The sequence below is a fragment of the Cheilinus undulatus genome, linkage group 17 (genome assembly GCF_018320785.1).
Source record: "Cheilinus undulatus linkage group 17, ASM1832078v1, whole genome shotgun sequence".
Taxonomy (NCBI): Eukaryota; Metazoa; Chordata; class Actinopteri; order Labriformes; family Labridae; genus Cheilinus; species Cheilinus undulatus.
The window spans coordinates 10,607,624-10,632,828 of record NC_054881.1 but is presented as its reverse complement, the minus strand read 5'-3'; the positions used below and the strand labels follow the sequence as shown (position 1 = coordinate 10,632,828).

General features: G+C 37.7%; 3 protein-coding genes across 12 annotated transcripts; 1 reads left to right on the top strand and 2 right to left on the bottom strand.

The window, feature by feature from the left end:
- Positions 1-437: 437 nt before the first annotated feature.
- mat2al (methionine adenosyltransferase II, alpha-like) lies at positions 438-7,842 on the bottom strand. Of its 2 annotated transcripts, none has more exons than XM_041810090.1 (9): positions 7,468-7,842; positions 4,982-5,059; positions 4,093-4,215; positions 3,897-4,009; positions 2,748-2,891; positions 1,856-2,074; positions 1,581-1,763; positions 930-1,063; positions 438-848 (listed from the first exon to the last, which is right to left on the bottom strand). In XM_041810090.1, the coding sequence occupies exons 1-9, from the start codon at positions 7,538-7,540 to the stop codon at positions 746-748; spliced, it is 1,170 nt and encodes a 389-aa protein (XP_041666024.1). In that variant the 5' UTR covers positions 7,541-7,842; the 3' UTR covers positions 438-745. The 2 variants fall into 2 exon arrangements, with proteins under 2 accessions (XP_041666024.1, XP_041666025.1); XM_041810091.1 differs by lacking the exon at positions 7,468-7,842 and adding an exon at positions 7,339-7,454.
- An 18-nt stretch (positions 7,843-7,860) lies between these two features.
- Positions 7,861-16,187, top strand: si:ch73-234b20.5 (uncharacterized protein LOC449923 homolog). 3 transcript variants are annotated; one of them, XM_041810098.1, is made up of 5 exons: positions 7,861-7,983; positions 10,126-10,258; positions 11,951-12,081; positions 13,259-13,432; positions 15,643-16,187. In XM_041810098.1, the coding sequence occupies exons 3-5, from the start codon at positions 12,079-12,081 to the stop codon at positions 15,778-15,780; spliced, it is 315 nt and encodes a 104-aa protein (XP_041666032.1). In that variant the 5' UTR covers positions 7,861-7,983; positions 10,126-10,258; positions 11,951-12,078; the 3' UTR covers positions 15,781-16,187. The 3 variants fall into 3 exon arrangements, with proteins under 3 accessions (XP_041666032.1, XP_041666031.1, XP_041666033.1); XM_041810097.1 differs by lacking the exons at positions 7,861-7,983; positions 10,126-10,258 and having other exon boundaries at positions 11,935-12,081; XM_041810099.1 differs by lacking the exons at positions 7,861-7,983; positions 10,126-10,258; positions 11,951-12,081 and adding an exon at positions 12,255-12,515.
- Positions 16,047-25,132, bottom strand: LOC121524657 (heterogeneous nuclear ribonucleoprotein D0-like). 7 transcript variants are annotated; one of them, XR_005993162.1, is made up of 9 exons: positions 24,661-25,132; positions 22,245-22,413; positions 21,752-21,913; positions 21,477-21,608; positions 21,275-21,374; positions 17,905-18,060; positions 17,696-17,789; positions 17,261-17,362; positions 16,047-16,508 (listed from the first exon to the last, which is right to left on the bottom strand). XR_005993162.1 is itself a non-coding variant. In XM_041810093.1 (8 exons), the coding sequence occupies exons 1-7, from the start codon at positions 24,825-24,827 to the stop codon at positions 17,722-17,724; spliced, it is 954 nt and encodes a 317-aa protein (XP_041666027.1). In that variant the 5' UTR covers positions 24,828-25,132; the 3' UTR covers positions 16,047-17,362; positions 17,696-17,721. The 7 variants fall into 7 exon arrangements, 4 of the variants coding, with proteins under 4 accessions (XP_041666027.1, XP_041666028.1, XP_041666029.1 ...); XR_005993163.1 differs by having other exon boundaries at positions 17,700-17,789; XR_005993161.1 differs by having other exon boundaries at positions 17,261-17,789.
- Between the last annotated feature and the right edge of the window lie 73 nt (positions 25,133-25,205).

The following is a 25,205-nucleotide window of genomic DNA, read 5'->3' as shown; positions in this document are numbered from 1 at the left end:
GGTAACTGTGGTGGAATTCCTTAATAATAATTTATTTTGAAAAATCAGGCATCTAGTTCAATAATAGAGAAAAATGTAATCAGATTACTCTATAATGGAAGAAAAATCCACTGTTAACCATCAACCCCTGCTTCTGCTCATCGAATTTCAGAAATCTAAAACAAAGTGAAAGAAGGAAGCTTTAACTTGTACGCTGGTAGGAGGCACCAATGAGGCAATCTTGAATTGGCGCATTGGAAACTCAAGAACTATCTAATCAATGACCCATATAGAAATTTCATACATTTTTGAACATGTTCAGGCCCTCATAAGTCCAACAAATGACAGAAAAGACTGAAAATGGATGATCAAAGTAATTACAAGGAGAATCTTACAGCACTTGGTGCTCAGGCCCTGATAAAAATAGTAAATAAATAAATGAATGACATCAACTAGGCTTTAATCAACAAATGCTCTTTATTGCATCTTATCAAAAGACATGATTTACAAAGAAATGTCAGTTTAAAAAGATCACATTTATTGCATAATGTCTTGAACAAAGCTATAGTTTTTTTTTTATATATATATACAAGAAAGGTGCCTTGATTAAATCAAATCCATTTTTATCAATGGCACTGACCACTGCCTTCAGAGTTTAGGGTCAGAAATAAAAAGAGACAGACCAAAGACATGTTTAGTTGTAATTACATATTACTAATCAGTTAAACTGGCTCCTGAATGTGTCAGAACTAGAATGTGATCAGAATCAAAACACCAGAGACTTCGGTTTCTCCCAGGGGAATTCGTCTCTGCCGAAGTGACCGTAGCAGGCGGTGGCTTGGTAAATCGGCCGCTTTAAACCCAGCTCCCTGTAAAACAAACAATAGATTATTAAGTGTTTTACTCATGGTTTGTTAAAATGTTTGCAGCTATGAAAAACCAACACATACTTCACAATGACTCCAGGCCTCAGGTCAAAATTTTTCTGCACTATCTGCAGCAGCTCGTCTTCATCCCTGTTCGACGTGCCATAGTGAAACACTGAGATGGACAGCGGGTGGCTCACACCGATGGCATATGAGATCTGAAAGCAGTACAGACAAGACATGAATGCTTTTTGGCATTATCAATGAGGTTTCAGAAAATCTCAAATTCCAAACTTTAGGTCCAGTTCTACTGTAGGCTGGTGTATACAATAGCTGCTACTGCTGCAGTTCAATCACAATTGTGCCACATTTCTTTATTAGAACAAGAGCAAAGAGCTAAACCATAAGCTTTTCTTGCAGAAAAGACATTTTTGCTCTTCTAACAACCAGCCCGAGCATAAGTTTTATCCTCATCACACTTTGGTTCATGCACCAAGGGAGAGTTTCCCCATCAAGCTGATGTTACTTCTGGAGCTGTGCATGCATACAACTTTTTTGCCAACTGGCCTGTCATGAATGTGACAGACAGAGGGTTTGTCCAATCACCTTCTGAGAATTCTTTTTAAAAGTCCTACCCTTCCCACATGTTCTCTATGGGAGCTTTCCCAGATGAATGCAAAATATATTCACGCAACAGATAAATCAAACAATCTAGCATGTCAGAATATATCTCACCTGTACAAGGACTCTTCTACACAGTCCAGCTTTAACCAATGACTTGGCAACCCAGCGTGCTGCGTACGCTCCAGATCGATCCACTTTCGAGTAATCCTTCCCAGAGAAAGCCCCTCCTCCGTGTCCACCCCATCCTCCATAAGTGTCCACTATGATTTTACGCCCTGTCAGTCCTGCATCACTCTGACGACAAAATAAACAATCATTGCACACACACCCGCCATTAAACAATCACTTCAATATTTTGCTCTTTGATTTAGCCTGCCCTCACTTACCAGTGGGCCACCTTCAAGGAATTTCCCACTGGGGAGGAGGTGGTAGATAGTCTTGTCGTCCAAGTACTTAGCAGGAATGACTACTTTCACCACCTTTTCCATCAGGTGGTGTCTGATCTCTTGCAAGGTGATGTCAGGGCTGTGCTGAACTGAAATAACCACTGTGTGAACACGCAGAGGCTCCATTGCTCCCATATTATCTCTGTACTCCACTGTGACCTGCAGGAAAGAGGGAAAAACGGTAAGAGAATCCTTAAATTCATTAAAGTCAAACTATCAGCACAGTTAAGTTCAAGTGGAATGTTCTGAGAGTTAACTGTGTGCCTTTTTTAAACATAAAGATAGCAGACCGGTAGGTAAATAGCTACCTTTTCATGTGAAAATTTGGCTGTTACCTACACATCAGTGTGACTAATATGCCAGTCTAAAATGTTGAGAGATGCGCTGAGATAACCATGAGCACAGCCACCATCATCACATGTTGCATGACCTGATTCAATAGAAAATTCCCCCCCTATTCACTGTGTATTAAGAGCAGCTGTTTCATAGCTCACAATGTGCTGTGATGCATGGCAATGCATACCAGGCCAGCAGGGGTTAGTGGGACATTTCACCATCTTTTCTCTGTCATTAGATAATTGTGCACTTAAAGAAGAGGGTGGTATGTTGCTGAGTAATTAAAGCTCATGGAGCATTGGTTTGGATGTTACTAACAGAGCTACACAGCCGTGTAGAAACTGCATATTGTGGACTTTGCTGTGGACTTTTCTGGAAGATAGTTTAAACCTTTTTCCCCCTAGATGCCCCCAAACAGGCTGCAGCCGTATAACAGTGCAACCAAGATTCTGAATTTTACAGTACACTGAGTGTCATTTTGTAAGTGGTGGCTCACTTGTGATTTGGAGTCAGGCATTATCCATGGGCACTCTCTGGTGCTGGACAGCTCCTTCAACCTGTAGTTTAGTTTGTGAGCCAGAAGGATGGTTAGAGGCATACACTCCTCTGTCTCATCTGTGGCGTAGCCAAACATCAAACCCTGAAGAGACAAAAAAATATTCAAATAAATAACCAAGCAGCCACTTCAAATGCTTTCCTCAAAATTCAGTCTTTAAATTGTTATTACAATTCGAAAATGGGTTTTGTAATCTTGAAACCCTTAATTCTTTTATTTGTTATCCCTCAGTCTTTTGTCTCAACTTTAACACTGCAAGAAATTTTAGAAAACTTCTGATGGAATAAAGAATACTGTTAAAAACAACTATTGACATTCCTGCTTTCTAAAAGAACCAGCACTTTTAAACACTATCTTTTAAAGGAATTTTACATTTAAAAATGACATTTCAAGCCCACTATGTTTCTCTATGATGCACAGAAGTATCAAATCACAACCTACTGCAAAAGCTGGTCTTTTTCAGAATTTCACTGAGGTAAGAGACTTCTTCTTTTAAGTCTTTATGAGTCAAATATTGCACATTTAGATTTTTTTACATAGATTATTCTACAGGATTTTGGGAAAAGAAAAGAAAAGATTGTCCTTTATTGACTCACACAGAAACTGAAGTGCTATGGCAGCACACAGAGAAGGCAACAGCTGTTTGCAAAGAAGCTGCCAAAATTAGATTTGTAAACATTGACAAAAACCCTATTAAAGCAGTTAAGTGGTTTATACAAAGGTCTTTTGATATGAAAAGCATGCATAGGGGCCTTCTTGGGTTTTTATCAGTGAAACAATTCAAATCTATGTTAATTTTTTAGGGCAGTGTGTCACTTTTTCTTCTGTCTTAGGGGTCTGGGGGGACTATGCTTGTCATGTGGGGGGGGGGGGCTCAAAGGAAAAATGGTGGTTGGGAAGCACTGGTTTAAGGGGATATAAAAACAGTTTTCATTTCATTGATGCAAATAAAAATCAGCAGCTAATTACAGCTGTCGACAACAGTTCTGAATATTACTGTATAGCTAATGAACTATGGATCCTCATTAAAGTTAATTAACGCTAACGAAGCAAACAAATACAGAAAGAATTTCAATTCAAGTACTGAACCTGGTCTCCAGCCCCGATGTCCTCCTGATCTCGACCCTCAAACACGCAGTCTGCGATCTCCACGCACTGCGGCTCTAGCGCTAACAGCACGTTGCACGTCTTATAGTCAAAACCTGCAGATCACAGTTGGATATTAACCACTTAACTCACCTATAGTTATTATGAAAGGATGATGATAAATCTTAGCATAATGCACCTTTTGATGAGCCGTCATAGCCGATAGACTTGATCGTGTTTCTGACAACCGCCTGCAGATCCACTATAGCCTTAGACGTCACCTCTCCAACCAGTAAAATCATGCCTGTTTTTGCCACACATTCTGTAATACAATATAATAATGTTACAGGATGCCGTCAATAATAGGGGATTTTCAGGATTTTTCTGGACATCTTGAGTATTTGTTTTTTCTTTTCTCAATCATAAGAAGCATCAAAAGTAGATTTAAAAAAAAAAAACATTAAGCGAACACAAGGGAAAGTATGCTGGAAAAAGGCCCGTCTCATCATGACTAGGGACTTTTCAGGGAGTTGAATGCAGTCAGGAAGCCACCAATGAACCAGAGGCAATGTTACAGTGAACTTTGATCTAAAGGGGGATTATCAATAAACCTTTGAAACCAGATCAAACAAATACTGATGCCTACATAATTACCTTATCTACTTTAATCTTAGCTTGGATTTATGATAAGCAGGACAGGGAGAACATAAACCTTCTGAAAACATTTATCAATGAAAACTCTGTACACTTATGTAAACCTTTAACACAAAACATATGATTAATTTTACTTTAATTTTACAATTAGTGTTTTAATAGGTGTATGAATCTGTAGAATTCCATTCAACATAGGTTTTACATGCAAAAAAATCAATATTGTCGATAGGAAAATACTTCTGGTAAGATTTGTCTACAAAGGAAAAATCTAAATTACAGCTTGCTTTCGTTAACTGCTGTTATCTGAATCACAGAAGTTTGTTGACTGATTATTAGTAGCACTTTTCCTCTTACAAGGATGTGATCTTTCTGAATACAATCCTGGCCAGTGTCATTAATATGATAATATGAGAATCAAAGGACAGAACACTCACCACATGCCACTTTAGAGTCTGGGTCTTGGCTCAGGTAAGCATCGAGGACAGCATCACTGATCTGGTCACACATTTTATCTGTGAATACAAATTCAGAAACTTAAACATGGTATTTCTTGCTGTGTAAATCTGATAGGATTTAATTTGGGGGGGGGTTGAGTGAAAATCAAGATAAGGCAATGCAGTTTCCTCCAAGATGCACTTCCCAATAAAGGTACCCCTTTTAGTGGAGAAGCTTTGATGCTGGGATCCCACAGATACTCTCCACGTGTTGAAAAGGTGGAAAAGATACTGCTGTGTAAAAACTGACACACTTTAAATGAACGCACAGATATATAGACATCTAGGAAGCTTTTTTAGTAAAAACATAAAGATGAAATGCCCTCTGAGGTGCCCTCCTAGTGAGGAGCACACTGTGAAGTGCACTAAAAGTTTATCACTAAAAGTAATAAAATTGCATTGCAGTGATAAGGAGACATATAAGGTGTCCTTTCATTGAAAAGAAGCCCCTTGGATGCATATCCAGTGGTAAAAAAATATGGCAAGCCCTCTAGGATGTCCTAGAGAAAATCCAGTGCAGTGCTGTCTGAAAGGAAGACATAAAAAAAGAGAAAACTGGATTCAGTGCACCGTGGGAGACCCTTCACGTGAGAAATGAAGATTAAGTGTTTTCTGTGGTGACTTTTTAGTGCCAAATGCCAACTAGCAGGTATCTGATCAGGGTGCCTCCTGGTCCTCTCCCTGTGGCAGTATTCCAGGTGCGTCCAGCTGGAAGGAGACCCTGAGGTAGGCCCAGGACCTGCTGTTGGGATTATATATCTCATCTGGCCTGGGAATGCCTTGGAATCCCCCAGGAAGAGCTGGGAAATGTTGCTGGGGAGAAAGATGTCTGGGTGGATTTACTTAGCCTGCTGCCACCACGACCCCACCCCGGATAAGCGGAAGAAAATGGATGGAAGGAAGAAAACAGCCACAGGTTTTAACTTAGGTCTCATTCTATCACTTATTTCGTGAGATGTATACAACTGGTGTCACGGTTTAACTCGTGTTGGCTTAACTGGTGACACTCAATAAAACATTCTAATATGCCACGCACGTCCCAATTTTTAGAAGTAATAAGTGTCTTTGGAGACATTAATGCTATTTGGGAAGAGTTTGCTGGGTCACAAGGTACGTTTACAGAGATAAATATGAAACAAGAAAAATTAAGAAACTTTGCAGATGCCTGATTAAAGCAAAACAAATGGCAGTGTCTCATTAATCGCACTATGAGACTCATGAATGGTCATACAAGGGTTTTTGGTGGGCCCCTGAGGATTTTCAGGTCTCAAATTGGACTACAGCATACAAAAGTTTGGGAAAGGCTGATTTTCTCTCCTTGGGCTTTGCATAATGGAGCACAGACATCTCAGTAGAATGGGAAACATTTGGATTATCTGTGTGTCAGCTCGCATTTCCTGCCTCGCCTCAACACATAACATGTGCACTGAGCAGGTGTGCATTGATGAATGAAGGCCAATCTCATGCCATGTGGCATGTCCCTCACAGGCTTTAATGCAAGTGGGTGGCCAACTTGGAATATCTGTTGACCATTTAAGCATTTCTATTGACTTTATCCACAAAAGATCACCTTTTAAATTCAACATAATAGATGGCAACACCTATTTTTCTTTCTACTCCTTGTATAAATGAAGTGAGCTGAAAAGAAAAACAGTTACATTTTTATATCAGATTTTAGGCCATATTTCACAGTCCTAGCATATACAAACCTAAAGGTTTAACTTTTTGGTATTCACTAGGCTGAGGAAATTTTAAGCTTTGATTTATTACTAGTAAAATCAGATGATATCAGTAGCTTTTTAAAAATACTAACGCTAAAAAAATTATCAGTAATATGCATGCAGAGTTGGGTCATTTCTTGGTTTCAATTGACAAAAATGGCAAGGTAGACCTTTTACTGTCACCTTTGCTCAAGGCATGCAGGTGTTTTCTTGCAATTTATGATGGGCACATTTCTTCTCAAGACACCTGCCTTTGCAAAAATCATTTTTTAAGCTTTTCAGTGCTATTGGTAATTAAAACAACAGGCTGTGTCGATTTAAAAGTGATATCAAGAAAGTACTAAGGTATGGAGTATTTTCACAGCCATACTATAAGCAAAACTGTACATTGTTACAAAGCTGCAGCATTTATAGCCTGCTCTAAATCCGAGTTATGTAATAAAACACTCAATCTTAACCACAAGATCAAACAGTTTCACCATATAACTTGTCTATATGTATGTGTATGCACTTTAGGCAGCCTGAGTACACCTCTTAATACTTTAACTTGAATAAAAATGGTGTTGCATTTCTAACCTTAGCACTTATTTCACCCTCCACAGACATATATCATGATTTTATGACATGCCAGCAAGTCCACAACTGGTCCAGACATGTCCATTGAGAGCAGCCAACGTATAACCATAAAAAATATTAAACAGTTACCGGAGTGTCCCTCTCCAACAGACTCCGAAGTGAACAGAAAAGTCTTCCCGCTGCGGGTTCCGCTGGCGTTCATCTTCAGGTTGGTCGGTGCAGAATGTGAATTAACCGATATTAAAATAAGCTAAACGTGTCAGAGCAGCGCCCCGTAAAGAGAGAAAGTAACTTCCGATGTCGCCGATAAAGAGTATATCAGGCAATAATTAACTCTGCGGGGTTGGGCGAAGAAGCATCTGCGTCGAGGTGGATTTGGGACGCGTGGATTTAACGGAAGCCTATCGAAAACGACTGACGCAACATTGCACTGACAGACATAACGAAGTCATGTTTATAAAACTATTAATTCAAGGACTCGTTTCTTCCTCGGTGGGCTGTCTGTTATGGCTGTGTCTGTGTGCTAACGAAGGGATGTTCACAGAGCCTTTCAGGCAGCAGCCGGGACAGCCTCAAGATGGCGCTGTTATGACGTAACAAGTGAGGGCAGCTTGAAAATGTGCAAGAACTGCCAGAGTAAAACAGGTGAGTTTATGGAGTTTATTAAGAGAAATACACGGATTTCTTGTCTTAAACTTAAATTTATCATACAAAGATAGATAGACTGTATTGACAAAAGTATTTGACCGCCTGAAAACTGTACTGACAGTAATAACATTAAATACATGTACTTTAATATGGAGTTGGTTGCTCATAAGGGGGGATATGGGGAGAGCTTACTGGGGCCCTGCCAAAGTGGGGATCCATGTAGGTCAGCAAAATCATGGTCCATTGTTGAGTTGAACTGTGATGACCATATTTTATTTTAAACCTGAATAATAACCAGCCTCATCAAAGCAACAAACTGAGTTTTATTTGTTTGTACTTCAGTACAAAATAGCCTTTTTAAAAATTTAAACCCCTTGAAATGGCATTACCTTTTTATTGGTAATGTTAACAGTGTGGATGGGCACACTGAACAAAATGATTAGGAAAGTAATGCTAACTTCAGAGCCATAATGTGCACGAACATCAGGTGCCAGAAAAAAAGGAAGAAGAAACAAAGACAACTTCAAGAGAAAGTAACTGAATAATTGTGGGAAAAAAGACAAAGAAAATGGGTTAAAGTGGCAACTAGAAGGGGAAAAATTGGGCAAAAACTGGCAAAAATTGTTAAAGTTGGGCCAAAAAGGGGGAAAAAATGGCAAAGAGTGGTAGAACTGGATAAAAAAAATGGCAAAATGGAGCTAAAATCAGCAAATATGGGTTACAAGTGGCAAAAAGAAGTGGCAAGAATGCAGAAAGGTGGAAAAAGTATCATAAATGGACAAAAAAAGAGCAAAAATGTGAAAATTGGCAAAATAGGGTAATAAATAAGAAAAGGTTAAACATTCTAAAATAATTTGCAAAAAGTGGCCACCATTGTCAAAAAAATGAATTAAATAATAAAAAGGAAAGCTGTGGCCAAATACTTCTGTCCGCATGAATGGGTGGATCAAAAAACAAAGCAGGTGTGAATGATATTTGGCCTTACCAGAAATAGCATTTTTTTAAAGTTTACAATTTGGACTATTCATTGTAAAAGGGCAGAAAAAGCAAAATCATAGATTCTAAATATCAGAGGAGAAAGTAGATTTAGTATATCTTTATAAGTGTATTTTTTTTACCATGCAGTAGGCATTTCAGGTCTTAGAAGTAAAATTAAAGAGTTTTATTTTATTCAGTTTGCCTACAAGAATAGAATTCCCATGTTCTGGCCAGCAAGGTCCATTTGTTTATTTTAATGAGTTTGCATTAATTCTTTTTAAAACTCAGCAGCAAAATACTTTGTGCTATCCTAAAAGATTTGGGGCTTTTAAGAAAACATTGTAGGCTGAAGCCATGAAAGCCACCCCCTCGCTTCACCTTTGAGTTGGTACTTTTCAATACTATTGATCATTCAATAGGCCTGACTGCTGTTTGCTGGCAAGACATGAGTTCCATACAAAAGCCTACAGAAGCCCCGCAGAGACAGCAGAGGGCACTCATGTAACACACAGGGCTTGTCCCAAACTCACATCTCACAAAAACATATTATAAACAGTGCTTACGTAATCATAATGTTAAGATAAAGGCATATTATGTCAGGTTTAATCATCAACACTGCTGTACTTTGACAACATAATTAAATGTTTGCCATTAAGCCCTTTTAAATTCAACTAGGTATATAAATACATAGCACTTACATGTATGGCCTTAGTTCTCATAACATTATTTTACTTAGGTGAAAGTTTTGCCTACTTCTTCTACTATCGCTGTATTCAGGCTACGTACAGTTTGTCCTCTTCCTTCCAACCCTGCCCTTTTGTCCTACTTCCCTTTATCAAACTGGTGATACATAAACGGTTACACACACACTTTGTAGTTCTGTTGCAATGTGTAAGCGGAAACAAGAGAGAGATGTGCACAGAGGGGAGACCCTGCTTGATCATCTACATGGGTTCTATGAATTTAAAACAAACATCAGGTTGCATTCAATAAAACTTAAAACTAGCCTTTAAAACTATAAACTTATCAGAATAATGCTGAGAAAAACAAGACAGAACAGTGTTTTCCACACATAGGCTATATACTTTGGTGGGCCACCAAGATATATTCACAGCTACCTAAGTATATTTGCTGACCATTTTCCTTCTTGTTTTTCTTTAGAAATCCATTTGTAATCACCATCAGTGCACTATTTGATGATGCCGATATCATCCTGTGCTCCTGTAAGCAACAATAAGCCTTCATGGAGCTCACCTGCTGGGATTGTGGGATATCAAGTGAAACATTTTAAGAGGTGAGTGATCTTATTTGTGCATCTTATGCAACGGACTGTTGAAGAAACCAGTAAACACAAGAAATAAAACTAGGAAATGAGGCAGGTGGGATGAAGCCCCTTGCCAATCCTACCACCCAAGTGTGGTCTCATTCTATGTGAAACACTGCAGAAACATGGACTGTATTAACCCTGCAAATCTGATGGATTGGCCAGATTCCATGTTTGTCATCAGGCAGATCCATCTAGCATAGATGCATGCTGATTTGCTTGTTCCTGGTCAAAGAATGACCACACTAATCAGTGTCATTTGAGGGAAAGAGACGGGAGCTGTGGGCATCGTTTAGTTGTACTGCAAGCCTTTAAACAATGGCAGCCTGGGGTGCTGGTGGCCTAGTGGTTTAAGGCACGGCCCGTGTACGTAGACAGCGTGGGTTCGAATCCGGCCTGAGGCCCTCACTGCATGTCTCTCCCCCGCTCTCGTCCCTGTTTCCGACTCTATCCTCTGTCCTCCTCTGTCAAAATAAAGGCACAAAAATGCCCAAAATAAATCTTAAAAAAAAAAAAAATGTGGTAGCTGGTTAAGAGATTAGCATGGATACAGCTATGGTAGCAATTTTAGAAGAACTGGACATTACTTTCTTAAAAGAAGAGCAAAGTGAAATGCAAAGAACTGGCGTGTCCAGATCACTAATCTGGACTTTGCTGATGATGCGGGTATTCTTGTGCAGACTGTAGATTTCCCTGTGGGGGCTCTAAGCTTGCTAAGTGAGGAGGCTGAACCACTGAGGATGCACATCTCTAAGGCCATAACAAAGATCCAGGCATTTGGGGATGCCTTGCATGCTACCATTGAAACTGCATAATCCATGGATCTGCTAACTGCAGGGCTAAGGTCAACCACAGACTTGGCCAAATGCATGGTGCGATGGGTTTGCTGGGCAAGGTCATGTGGCGCTCCTGGTATCTGAGCATGCAGAAGAAAGCTATAGTTTTTCAGTCCTTGGTCCTCTAAGTCTTACTATACTCTTGTGAGGACTGATAGCCAGAGACACCGGCCAGACCCCTTTGTGACAAATTCTCAATGGCACGTTTTGAGCGTAGTTGGCAATGCTGACGTATTTAGGGAGTAGTAGTTCCCAGGCTTGATCCAGCTTACTGGTTGACCCAGGACCCAGTGGGTTTGGCCAGGCCTCAAGGGATGCCTGGAGAGATGGGGCATGAGCCTGGTTCAAGCCTGGATGAGGGCGATCAGGAGGCCAGAGCAGCACAGGGCCATGGTTGACGCCGCAGTTCATGGCTGAACTGACATATGATCCCATACCTGGCCTGACCACACCTGAGAGATGCCTACTATGTCATATGATTTGATGCTCTGATTGGCTAAAAGTGATTTTGCCAGTCTCCTTCTGAGCGTTTTTGGAAAGGTTCTTCCCTTACCAAACACTGTCCATGGGGTGTGTCCAGATAGATTTGAAATATATCCCTTCTGTGTCTTCATTATATAAATTTTAGGTCATGATTTGTTATCTTAAAGGTTGTTATGGGTCCTGAATGCTAAAGAACCACTGCTCTTGGGACCATGAATATCTGCTCAAATAAAAACAAGTGCTAGCTACGAGTCGGAGCTAAAACCCACAGCTCAAACGACTCCTATTTGCATACACAGGCTGTCAGTTGATACCACTGAAATAACAAACTGCGCACACACAGGATGAGGAAATGAAGTGAAGCAACAGGAGTGACTTCACTTCTTTATTGCTCTGCAAATATCAGCTTGTTGGAAACAGCCCTTTGCCCAGAGGTATCAACCCAGAGCTGGCCTGCATCCGTATCAGCTGATGGTAAGTAAATCACACAAAACTAAGTCTAAACTTCTACGTTGTTTGCTTTTTTTAATCATTCAAACCAGTGAAGATCCAGAGCTGTTCATATGCCTGTACTGATGTTAAATGAAGTCCATGAAAAGCAGGAAATGAAAGTAGTGCCTGGTCATGATCAGAGTAAAAGTAGTATATCATGGCGGCGGTGCTCATTCTAGTTAAGCCCATGAGACTTTGATTGAGGCCACAGGTTTGTTAATGTGTAACATGGCAGAGGTGCAAGCTTCAGCAGACGTTTGTTCAGCTCTTACTGTGTGACTAATACAGTTTCCAGAAGCACAGACTCCTGGGTTTGTTTATCAAGCTGCTTTGGGACGATCGGCAGGACTTTGTGGAGGTTTTTATTCTGTTTATGAAGTTATTTTCTTATCTGTGACTGTAACAGTGCTGCTATGGTGAGTTTTTTACTGTTTATACACTTTGAATCACCTTTTATCTGCGGTAAAGCTTATTTTTTAGATATCTTTGATTGTCCTCTCTGTGTTTTATCTGAAATGATTGTGTACAGGCCAGTCCATGTTTGCTAACTTCCGTAGGTTAATATTGAACAGAAGGGTTTGAGGTTTTCATGTGACTCTCACACAGGCCAGTTTAACTGCTGATAAAGCGCCTCTTTTCCTGTTAACTTTACAGGAAGTGAGGTTTGGTCATGGACAGTTTATGACTAAAGTGACAGTGGTTATTCTTCCTGCATTTTCAGTGCTGCACTTTTTCTCTAATTTACTTTCATTTACATCCTATAAACACTCACTGATCATTTTATTAGGTACACCTAGTCAACTGCTCATTAACACAAATATCTAATCAGCCAATCACATTGCAGCCAATACATTCAGGCATGTAGACATTATGAAGACGATGTACTAAAGTTTAAATAAAGCATCAGAATGAAGATTGGTGATTCACTGATTGTATTTGTTACTTTGGTCTGTCTTCTGTCTGGTTTAACTTCCTACTAAATCAGTAGTTCCTATCTAGCCTTACTGCCAGCTCCCACTACAGTGCTGACCCATATTTCGGAAAATGTTCAGCCATGACTCTTTGACTCTTGTGTTTCTATAGCCAGTATTGTACCCTTTTTGTCTTGTATTGCATTTGCTGATGTTCAAACCACTCCATCTTTATTCTGACCTCCCAGGCTGACCCATACCCTCAGGCGCCGCCAGCCACTGGCGCGGCATCCAAAATGGACAATGTGCAGAATCAGGTGAATGAGGTGAAAGTTATCCTGAAAGACAACATCAGCAAAGTTCTGGAGAGAGGAGATCGATTAGATGATCTGATTGGAAAGACAGACGACCTGCAGGCTTCTGTGAGTACCTCTAACCAGGGAAGGTTTTAGTTATTAGTCTTTGTCCAGGGGCCTCCCCTGGACAACTAATATAAAGCCATTCAGCTAAAAGCAATCAAATCTGTACCATAAATACCCAAATACCTATCAGTACTTCATCAACTATTAGAAGAGTATCATAACTGAAACTCACCACATCTGAATATTCAACACATCTTGAGGCCAGGAGTAACTTGTAAAAAAGAAAAAAACATACGCTTGTCTTTATGTCTTCCCACAAGTCAAGGTGTACTTTGGGAATTTTTTCAACCATATGTTATGTCTACAGCTATATATCAACTAATGATAATATAGTGTTTGTAAAAAAAGGCTTGTTTGAATGGATTTGAATATGGTGTGCCATGGGATTTTGCATTGATGTTATGTCTGCATGGACCAAAAACAAAAAAAGGGTTAAAATCCCTCTTGAAATAGTATGAGCCCTTTTTGCACTTTAATTTATGCATGTATGTAGGAAGGCTCCTTTAACTTTGGGGACAGTCATGTTTGCCTGTGTACAATCAAGGAGAGGCACAACAAATGTTAGCCTGGATACAGGCGATAATGCTCTAATGATCCAACACACTTATGATATCCTTAGATCTGCTGATGGAAACTGCATAGCAGCCTTTGTCATCAGTGTGACAGTGGACTGAATGAATGAATGTGAATTGGCAGGCCTGCCCATAGAATTAGCTGGGCCCCTGAAAAACCCAGAGAACAGGCCCTCCCCACCAGTGATTTATTGATGATGTTAATGCATGTGTGATGGATCAGTAGCAATGGTGGTAGCATCCTGGCTAACAGTTCCCTCATTCTGGAGCAGAAAAGTGTGTGACGCTATTTTGTTCTGATGCATGATTTTTTTTATTCAGGCAACTATTTAACCCATTCACCACTTTAGTTCTGCACATTTTTGCCCCAATTAACCATTTTTTTTCTTTTGCTCTTGTTTGCCACTTTTTAGCCACTTGTCACCAGTTTTTGATGCTTCTTTTCACCACTTTCAAGCCGTTTTTGCTGCTTTCACCCCTATTTGACCATTTTAAACCAACTTTTGCTGCTTTAAGCCAATGTTGTTTCCTAAGTTTCTGCCCAGTTTTGCCACTTGTAAGCAGTTTTTGACCTTTTCTGCCACATTTAACCCAGTTTGACCATTTTTTTGTCAGTGTTTAGCTACTTGTTGCCCATTTTTGCTGCTGTTTTCCCATTTCTGTCACTTTGTTTTGCTACTTTTTTCATTTATGGTTATTTGTTGCCTATTATTGCCATTTTAACCCATTTTCGCTGCTTTATGTCATCTTTGGTATACTTGTTGACCATTTGGAGCCACTTTTAACCCATTTTTGCTGCTTTATGTCATCTTTGGTATACTTGTTGACCATTTGGAGCCACTTTTGACCCATTTTTCCTGCTCTATGCCCACTTTTCCGGACCTTCTTGCTTGTTGTTGACAATGAAACAGGTTTTAAGGGCCACTTTTGCTACTTTAAATCATTTTTTGCTGCTGTTTTCCCATTTCTGCCGATTTTTTTTTGCTTTGTTTTGCCACCTTTTGGTTACTTGTCACCCATTTTTGCTAATTTTTGACATTTTATGAATTGTTGACCATTTTTGTCGCTTGTAACCCATCTTTTGGTCTCTCTATACATTTAATCAGTTCTGTTCCTTTTAAGTTTTCTCGTTTTTTTTTTTCCACTTTATTTTCTGGCATCCTGAAATGTTCTTGCTCATCATGGCTTAGCAATGAAGTCTGACATTAAATTCTGAACTATTAAATTTAATTTGTCCATCCACATTTTTAACATTACCAATAAAAAGGTCATTCTCTTTTAAGAAAAAGGGGTTACAGTATGAAAAAAGGCTACATTGTAATACAGCATGAATAAATCTTATTCATTTTGATTGCTTTGATAGAGTGGTTATTATTCATGTTAAAAATATAGTTGTCACAGCTTAACTTTACAATGAACCATGATTTTGCTGACTTTCATCAGCCCCCAAATGTTCTAGAAAGCTCTCATCCAGATCTTTATCCAGTTAGAGCTTTCAGAACCTGGTTTGGGTCCCGAGAACAGTTTAACAACCATGATATATCACCTGTAGTTTCTCTCCATGTACATGATCTGCACACTGCTGCTGACATTTAAATAATAATGATAAATGTTGTTTTACCGTTTTTGTTTTTTCAGGCGGATTCGTTCCAGAGAACATCCACGCGGGTCGCCAGGAAATACTGGTGGAAAAACATCAAAATGATGATAATAATCGGAGTGATTGTCCTGATCATCGTCATCCTCATTATCCTTGCTGCCACAAAGACTATATAAATGTAGCGGTTTGCTCCTTTACCAGCTTAGGACTGAAATCATCATCTTCAGACATGTTTTCTTTACCTCAGGGTCGATCATTTTAACAGATGTGACATTTTAACAAATACTTGTAAATTTATAAAGTTTACATGATTTTGCTTGATGAAATTTGTCCACCTTAAGAAACATGACTGAAATATTTCTTTAAACACTCCAACAGTCAGTAAAACGTGACACAAGTCCAATTTTTCAAATATTTCACAAAAGATCACAGACTCAAAAAAGTGTTTTATTATTTTTATTGTTGCCTTTCTTATTGTTTAATTACCTGTGTATATATACTGAATGTTTTCAAACGTTGTAATAACATGTATTATATGACTGATGACGGGGTAATTTGCAACAAAGCAATTTTGCTACCACAATATTGTATATATGCGTGATTTTTTTTCCCAATTAATCTATGATTTCTGTTATGGAAAAAATGAAGCAATTCACAAGAAGCGCAGAAGAACAATAAATACAAAAACAAGAGGGGATGAGGAACGCAAACTGGAGTCTAAATAAATGCAAAACACCAAAAAATCCCAAAAAAGATTTAAAGATACAACGAATACTCCGGTAAGTTTAGAGGAAATGTTTCGTAGGTCAAAGCGCTCCTCGTTTATTCTCTTACAATCAGCTTTAAGATCTTTGCTGGATACCATCATCTCTCTGGTCAACGCTGTCTTTTATCGCTCTGAAACCTGCGAAAAACAAACAAAAACAAATGAGTTACAAAGGAATGAGATCAAGGTTTCATACTAAAATAAAAAATATAGGAATCCCCCGTGTTTATTATGTCCAATGTAAAAGAAAAAGCAAACTGAGAACAATTATTTTACAGTTAAAAATATTAGTTAGTCCATAAGCTAGAATTCCTGAAGTGCGATAAATTGAAGAAGTCGAAATACTAAATGGAAGAAACCTTCGATTGGTCAAAAAAATATACACATTTAAAGGAAGCATTACATGCAAATTACTGGAAATTCTTTGTTTTACATCAAAGAAGGTTATCAGAAGAAAATTAATAAAAGAGGAGTCTCTTCCATCGCTGTGAGTAACACAAAACAGAGCAATACATGTACACAAATAGAAGCACTTTATCCCCAACACAGTAGCATCCAGGTTTTAGCTCATGGACTACTGGCTACTAGAGCTAAATAAAGAAACAAGCGTTTAAGATTAAGATTAGGAATGCATATATTAACAACTGGAAAGTCCAGAGAAAGCTGTACGTATCCTTTAAAAAACAAATAGTTAATTTTATTCATTGTATTTACAGATTACTTGTGGGGGAGTAAGGGCCTGTAAAAAATGACAATTACATGTATATATTTTACGTTTTACATTACAAAAACACTTTCAAACAACTTAAAAAGGAAAAAAGATGACAAAGCTGGAAGTGTCCCATATTTTTAGTTTAGAAATGCTGATACAGGATGTTGTAAGACCATACCAAATGGCAGCATTCGAGAGCGTATGCTTCTCGTACCCGGTCCGCATTGAGCGGGCCCTGAGAGTATCTGGGAGTCAGCTCATGGCCTGCAAGGAAGCTCCGCTGGCAGGTACAAACAAGGTATGTCAGAGTTAGGAGACAACATACTTCCTTTTCTGTTTTCCTTTGCACATCCTTAACTTTGGCAACTGTAGTAGCAGTACTTTACCTGTTAACTTTACACTTTAAAAAAAAAAAAAAAAAGAAAAAGAAGGTGCAAAAGAGGCAGCAGAAGGCCGGCTGTTAAAATAAATCGCCACAAAGAGTGTAGCCTCTATGTTACCACTACTGTAAGGAAATTTACAAGAACAAATTACACATTATGTTACCAAAACATCAAAGTAAATATACCTAGTTTAAGTTTACAGTAAGTGGAGTATTTCTGTCTTTACATACCTACTTGAAGGAGAGGTTTTCACTCTTTAATACGGCTTGTAACTGTTGGTGTGACCACCACGCCGTGGCGACTTGCCATATCCACCAGATTGATCTACAGGTGTGGCACAAAGTTTAATTTCAATTGTATGACTTAAAAAAGTAAATAAATGAAATAATCGACATGAAACTGAAGCTCATTAAGGTGTTTTATTGAAAGGTTTTCTTACTGTTGTAGTCACCATATCCATAATAGTTGTTGTAACCAGGGTAGTCATAGCCACCATAGCCTCCATAGCCTTGATTACTGTAACCATAATTGCCATAATTTCCATAGCCTTGATTCCAGTAGTTGCCGTAACCCTGGTTCCAATTCTGATTGGGACCTGAAATTCAACAGGAGTTAAAATAAATCACATTTTATCAACACATGACCTCACATCCTGCTCACTTTTAATTCAATAAAGATGGAACATTGGCTGTCCTCTAGTTGTTTTTATTGGAGTGTTTTTTGCTTTAACCTCTTGAGACCCGCACTTTTGTTTTTATGCATTTTAGTTTTCTCCCACTTACTTGCAATAAGACTAAAATCCAAGCCTCGTCTTTGAACAGGAAGTAGTTTTCACCAAAAAAGATGTCTGCATGAGGACAACAGGCTTATCTTACAGTAGACATAATATGAAAGTATTATTTATTTCTCCAATTATAGGAAGTCATTTTCAAAAATAATACGATTTGTTCCAAGAACAACTTGTAAACAACCCAGAAAGAGAGACTGTTTCTGCAGAAATCGTCAGTCAATAAGAGAGGTATGGTTTTGTAATTTTTCTGATGACCAATCAAAGGAATATGTGAAAGGCCACTATGAGCTAAATTTCTACTAAAAGTTCTGGAGGTCTTGGAAAATTTATTTTTAAATTATTAGAAATTTCGACTTTTGGTAAAAGCTTCACAAAAAATAAGAGGGCATATGGAACATGAAAGTACCTTTTGTTTTTTGCACTTCTTTTTTTTTAAAGTTGACTTTTGTAAAATTGTTTATTTATTTAGTGTTCTCATATAAGCTGGTAAGAAGACCCATGACTAGACACTGGTTGCATCCCAACTCCCTTACAACTGAGGAGTGGGAGAATAGTTAATAAAATATATGCTATGAAAAAAATTACTTTCTCACTTTGTTTAGAAATGGACAGATTTAACACAGCAAAGGTCAAGATGGGTTACATACAAATATCAGCCACAGTGACTTTACTTGGGATCAACAAACTAATAAATATTAAACTATTACAGATGATATGTGGTGTTAACGCCATGAATAAATCTGTGCATGAGCACAAGTATAATGTATACACACAGCAAACTACATATTGTATTATTTTGTAGACTGTTTCTGCTCTTTAATCTTACTTGGTGGAAGCAGCAGTCTTGTTGAGCTGTTCTTCTGCATTCAAATGTAAATAAACAGGACTACACATTCCTCTGTAGAGAGTGTATATAGTTATTAAGTAAAACATTTCAAACAAAAAAAGAAGGAAAATTAATGACAATTTGACAACATACAAACATATTTGACTGTGGACCTTATGTTGCACTGTAAAAATGGCTGTTGATCTCGAACATGCTCTCAACCTTTCCCTATAAAGAATTTACTAAAAAAAGGGTAGACTTCCAAAACATAAAAATTCCCGCAAGTTCCCTAAAATTTCCAAATCATTTCCAATATATCTGTGAAATTCTTAAGCATTAAAAAAATCCCTATTTCCCCAACATTTCAATCAAACTTTCCATAAAAGCCTAAAGATTTAAACACCCCCCCCCCCAAAAAAAACATGGAAATTTTAAAAATTCCCCTAAACTTTAACCCAAACATCCAAACAAAATTCCCTACAATTTGCATTAAAAACCAGAGCCCCTCCTGAAATTCTTAATTATCAAATCCCCCCCAAATTTACAAATAAATTCCCCAAATGACTATGTAAGTACCTTAAAAAGTGCAAAGCACCTCCCATTCATAAAACTTCAAAATATACCAACACATACTTAAAGTTTTAAGAAAATTCCTGAATATTTCAAAATCAATTCCCGCAACCTTCTAAGAAATAACAAACTTCTATTAAAATTCCATACAATTATCTCAAAAACTCTAACAGCGGAATTCACTATTATAATGTAGGAGAGCAAAAATGTGTTGTCCTTATATGTACATGCAGGGTCTCAGGAGGTTAAAGCTAATACATATAGAATATGTTGCACTGCATTGTCTGTATTACTAGTTAAAAATTACTAGTCCAATGTTACACAGAGATATATTTATCATATGTGCTCTTACAAAACATCAACAATTACATTTATATTTCAAACCATTTTCAAAGCCTGTGAAATCCTTCATTTTGTAGTTGTAAAGACATGCGTCTTGTTATGGTGGCAGCCATAACGAGCCACCATGGCATACAGGACTTGTTTATCTCTGACAGTGAACTTTGACAGTGGGTATCAAGTGAAAGCCTACAACACAGCGCAGTGGAAGCTGCCGTCCTGTTGCTGTACCTCATTCATGTTTTGTGCTGCTCACTTGTGATGAACCACAACTGTTCTTGATTATTCTATGCCACCAGTTGATCAATTTTTACATAAGGGAGAAATGCCGTTAAAAATTTCCTTCCTGGTTTGCAATCACAAATGCATTGTGAAAAAGCTGCACTTTAAACCAAGAAGGCCACTTTGAACAGCTTTTCTCCCTCATCATGTGAAATTCATCACTGAAACCAAAAGGCTGGTTTACTTTTAAGTAGGGATGCACAGATGTTGATACCAGTATCAGTTGTCCGTTCTGATACCAAACCTAAGTACTCATACTCATGAAGCACTGCTGTACACTGTATTATTTTAAAGCATGATGTTAGCCTCTCATTATGTGAGTATGTATTCAAAGTTGGAGCCATGTCTGCCGTTTGTTGACATTATAACATAAATGAGGTTGAATTGAGTACAGGAGAATGAAAACTGTTCTCTGATAAATTCATGAGGAGGGTTAAGAAAAATCAGATAAAAAAAATATGAGACAAACTTTCAAAATACTTTTAAGAACAGTTCTGGTATTATTAAGTTCTCATACCCCTACTAAATATTGGTGAGTACTCAAATATAAGTACTTCTACTTGTACTTGGTCTATGAAAATATGGTATTGGTGCATCCACAAAGTATTTTAGTTATCTTCAATTCAAAACAAGAAACAGTGGAGATGATTGGAGCTGAGCAGCGCAGGGCTCTACTGAGAGCCCCCTGGTGGTGGAATTGACATACTTTGTATTTAAATGGAGCCACTGTCTTCTATTTGAACATCATGCTGTTTTTAAGACTTTAAACTAGTGACTAAAGCATGAACTCATACAGAACGTGTTTACTAAGGTAACAAATCTAGCTGGGAGGACTGGAGATGAAAACATGGCTACTTCTGCTTGGCTTCACACTTCAGAATAACTAAATCAATTGTTCTTTACAGTCTAATTATAAGTTATTCAATATCATGAATTATTTTATTTATTTATTTATTTATTTCATTTTTCTTTACACGTACCACAAACAAATTCTTTACTTACCACCGCCTCTTCCTCGAGACCTGGACGAGTATCCGCCTCGTCCTCCCCAGTACTGCTGCTGCTGATACTGCTCCTTGGACATGGCCACCTTTATTTCACACTGAAGGGACACCAATAATTTATTTATCATTCATTCATAAACTTGTCAGTTATCATTTCTAACCAATATTAAAATAATACAGGATTGAAAAAGAAACTTTACCTTGCTGAGTCCGATATTGTGATACTTTTTCTCCATGATCTGCTTCACAGGTTCCTCCTCTTTGAATGTGATGAAGCAGAAGCCTCTTCGTTTGTTTGTCTTGTTCTCCATGGGGAGTTCGATTGACTCCACCTGATTCAATTATCAAGAATGTATGATAAAATAAAGAGGATGGCTGAATTACATTTAGAAAAGGGCATGGACATGAATATTTAGATTTTAGTGGACATAAATAGTCTTAAAAAAGAAGCCTGGAAATGTTTCCAAACATTTACCTCTCCAAAGGCACCAAAATACTCTCTGACTTTCTCCTCGGGCGTGTCTGGAGAGAGACCGCCAACAAAGATCTTCTTCACCGGCTCCTTGCTCTTCATGGCCTTGGCTTTTTTGGGGTCGATGACTTTTCCATTCAGTTTGTGCTCCTTTTGCGAGGCAACCTTAAAGACAAAACAGTCAATTAGCTAAAAAATGGCTACACTAGAGGACTTTTAAATTGCTGATTCAAAAATGCACCATCGGTGTGAAACAGATTTAGTTATAAGTTTTACCCCAAAAACATGTCAAAAAAAGTTCGATCATTTTGTCCCAAATTACTGTTTTTCAGCCATATGTGCTTCTTTGATGGAAATATATTCACCCCAACTTTCATTTAAATGTGCAAAGTTGGTAAAGTTTGTTACAAAGCAGCTATAATATCACAATAATTATCTTTAAAAGCCTTTTAGTTATTTTATCGTCATATAAACACTGCATCTTGGAACAGCGTACCTTTTCAACACTCTCAGGATCTTTGAAAAGCACGAAGCCAAAGCCCCTTGAACGACCAGTCATTGGGTCCAGTTTTAACGTGCAGTCTACAACCTCTCCAAACTTGGAAAAGTAGTCCTTTAGGTCCTTCTTGGTGGTGTCCCAACTGAGACCTCCTACGAACATCTTCCTGCAGATATTCAGAAAAACAGCACTTTGAAGTGAATCTAGCAAATGTAATATAATAGCAATACAAGGGCTGACACAATGCTAGAGTTTTTTCTAAACTTTAATACAAAACTAGTAAAATCCAAATGACATCGATACCTGTTATTAAACCAGACCATCAATGTCCTAGGTACTTAATAGAGGGGATTTCTTGTTTTCAGTTGTAAAATATTTGAAGATAATCTCCTGCACACTTCCTAAATTGCACAAAAATGTTGACAATTAAATGTTTTGTACAATTTGAATAGTGCTTAAGAGGATCCCCATGAGATATGGTAGATTTGTTCTTCTCCCATGCAATTTCAATTTTAATTTGCTTTATTGGCATGAATAGATCAGTTACTGCCAAAGCACTGTAAAAAACAAAAAATGCATTAAATATTTACAAAAAATATAAAGTTGCATATTAAATAATTCCACAAATAATCAATCTATAATGAAATAAATCTGATTAATTAGATAAAATTATAAGACTAAAAAGTAATAAAAAATAAAAATAAATTAAAAATAAATAAATAAATAAAATTCTGTGTGTTTGTTAGGAAGAGTCTGACTGGTTGTCCCTCAGGCTATGGCAGGATCGAATGTATTTGGCAGCATCTATACAGACGATTCTGTGTGACGATTCTCTCCAATGCACCTGTCTTATGATATTGATTATTCAAAAGTATCAAGTATTAATAAAACTTTGACAATTTTAATGGATACCTCTTACAAAACCTCATCCAAATTAAAAGGCCGAGGTACTCAATAATTGGTCATTTTTCTTTTATGTTTCCGAAAACTGTAGGCAAACTGTTTCAATTGTCCAAATATGTTACTGATATTTTGACAAATACTAGAGAGTGCTAGCTATATATATATATATATATATATATATATATATATATATATATATATATATAAGGAGTCTTCTTAAAATGTAGGTACTTATCAGTGATGTTGCTCATTGAAATATCAGCTATATTATCATTGTAAAATGCATGGTGTTGGAAAGTATTAGAGCACTGAGAGACATAAAAGGTAGGACAATATTGTTTATATCCATAAAGCTTGTGCTGATGAGGAAATTAAATATCCTAGGGCATATATGCAATAAAAAGACTGTTTACAGTAAGAACTACTACAATAAAACACTTAATGATCACAAGATGATCCCTTTGAAATGCTAAGAATAAATGGAAAAATATAACTGTATTATTTCATTAAATTAATCTCAATCAATCACTTATGTCAACAATTTGAGGAAGATTGCATTACTGGTAGATTTAAAAATAATACAATCAGAAAGGACATGCTTCTGAATGGCATCTGAACTTTCTACTAGCTTTTGAACAGGAAAAGTGGAGACAGAGGACGGATCGTCCACTTACTAGTCATTCTAGGATAGGATTAATCTGTTAAATATGTTTTTTTTTTTTTTATAAAAATAAAACTCAAGAGCACAGAGAATTTTTTTCATGTATTCCAATCAAAGTTATAAAGCTACTTTAGCTGGCTGTGTGATGGCGTCTGAGTGCCTTAACATTTTTCACCCCTGTGACTGATTAATCAATATTAATCAAAAATTTTGACAGCACCAATTATTAGTACAATGTCACATGAAACTGAAGCCTTTTTGATACCATGACAACACAAATATCAGTCCTAGATACTCAATATTGAATGTATTGTTTTTAATTACGCAAAAACTTACAAGCTTATTTTCTTCATTGCACAAATATGTTGACAACATTTGGAAAAGTGGCGAGAAACAACCTAGACACTGCTCCCTCCCTCTCTGGGTTAAAAATATGCCCGAAGATGATTAAGTTTGTACTTTTTGATACCACTTACGACTACAGTAATCCAGTTATTACTTTAAAACAGGTGGTATTTAAGAGTGTAGGAAATTTTGACACCATCATAGAGATTGTGTAGGCGTTTGTCAGCAATTTTTGATATTTAAAAATGAAATAATGGACATCCATTCTGCTGCTGTGGTATCACAGAGGTTTCTAGATCTTTTGGTTTTCACTGCATCATATCAAAGTTTAACATTTTGTTATTGTGACAACCTTTTTTAACTTCTATAAAGAAAAACACTGATATATGTGGCGTGCATCAGCATTAAGCATTCATATGATTTCTGGTTCATATCATCCAGCCATAAAAGCACCAATATGGCATCATTCTGATTTCATTCCAGCCGTCAGAAATAAATCCGTACCCCTCATCCTCCTCGTTTTTGCTGGCGTCGATTCTTGATCCCTCGGCCTCGTCCCCCATTGGGCCACAGTCCCCAGCCGCAGACATCGGGTCATCTCGGTTTGCCTCGCCATCTTCTTCCATTCTCATCATGGCCGTGTCATCGCTGAATTCATAATCTTCCGACATGATTTAGCTTTTAAGGTGCAGGTAGAAGTTACCTCTAAAATTATTTGAAACTGTAGCTACGTCAGAAGACTCACCCGAAGTAGCGAAGCTAATTAGCTAGCCTGTCAGCTAATGGCTGTAAAGCTAATATTCGCTATGAAATCTGCTCTCTGTCACTCTGAAGGCAAAGAAGACCCAAAAAGATCAAATTACAGATGAAACTCAGGCAAAATGTGTTGCAGTAAGGCAAAAATCAGACTTTGAAAGGTGATCTTCGCTTTAGTTTGTTTTCATCGCAGCCTCTTTTCCTTTTACTTCTTCTTCTACGGCTGTCTACCGGCTGCGCAGTCGCCCTCATCAGCGCCACCTATGGATGTGACCTGACAGCCCCGAACATGT

Excerpts from the sequence above, each read along its gene's own strand:
- mat2al (XM_041810090.1), bottom strand. The coding sequence starts at position 7,540 with ATGAACGCCAGCGGAACCCGCAGCGGGAAGACTTTTCTGTTCACTTCG. Across the intron at positions 2,075-2,747 it reads TGCCTGACTCCAAATCACAA|GTCACAGTGGAGTACAGAGA; the intron begins GTGAGCCACCAC and ends TCTTTCCTGCAG. Across the intron at positions 849-929 it reads AGGCCTGGAGTCATTGTGAA|GGAGCTGGGTTTAAAGCGGC; the intron begins GTATGTGTTGGT and ends TTTGTTTTACAG.
- si:ch73-234b20.5 (XM_041810098.1), top strand. Across the intron at positions 13,433-15,642 it reads CAGACGACCTGCAGGCTTCT|GCGGATTCGTTCCAGAGAAC; the intron begins GTGAGTACCTCT and ends TTGTTTTTTCAG.
- LOC121524657 (XM_041810093.1), bottom strand. The coding sequence starts at position 24,827 with ATGTCGGAAGATTATGAATTCAGCGATGACACGGCCATGATGAGAATG. Across the intron at positions 21,375-21,476 it reads ACAATATCGGACTCAGCAAG|TGTGAAATAAAGGTGGCCAT; the intron begins GTAAAGTTTCTT and ends GTGTCCCTTCAG. Across the intron at positions 17,790-17,904 it reads TGGATATGGTGACTACAACA|ATCAATCTGGTGGATATGGC; the intron begins GTAAGAAAACCT and ends CCACACCTGTAG.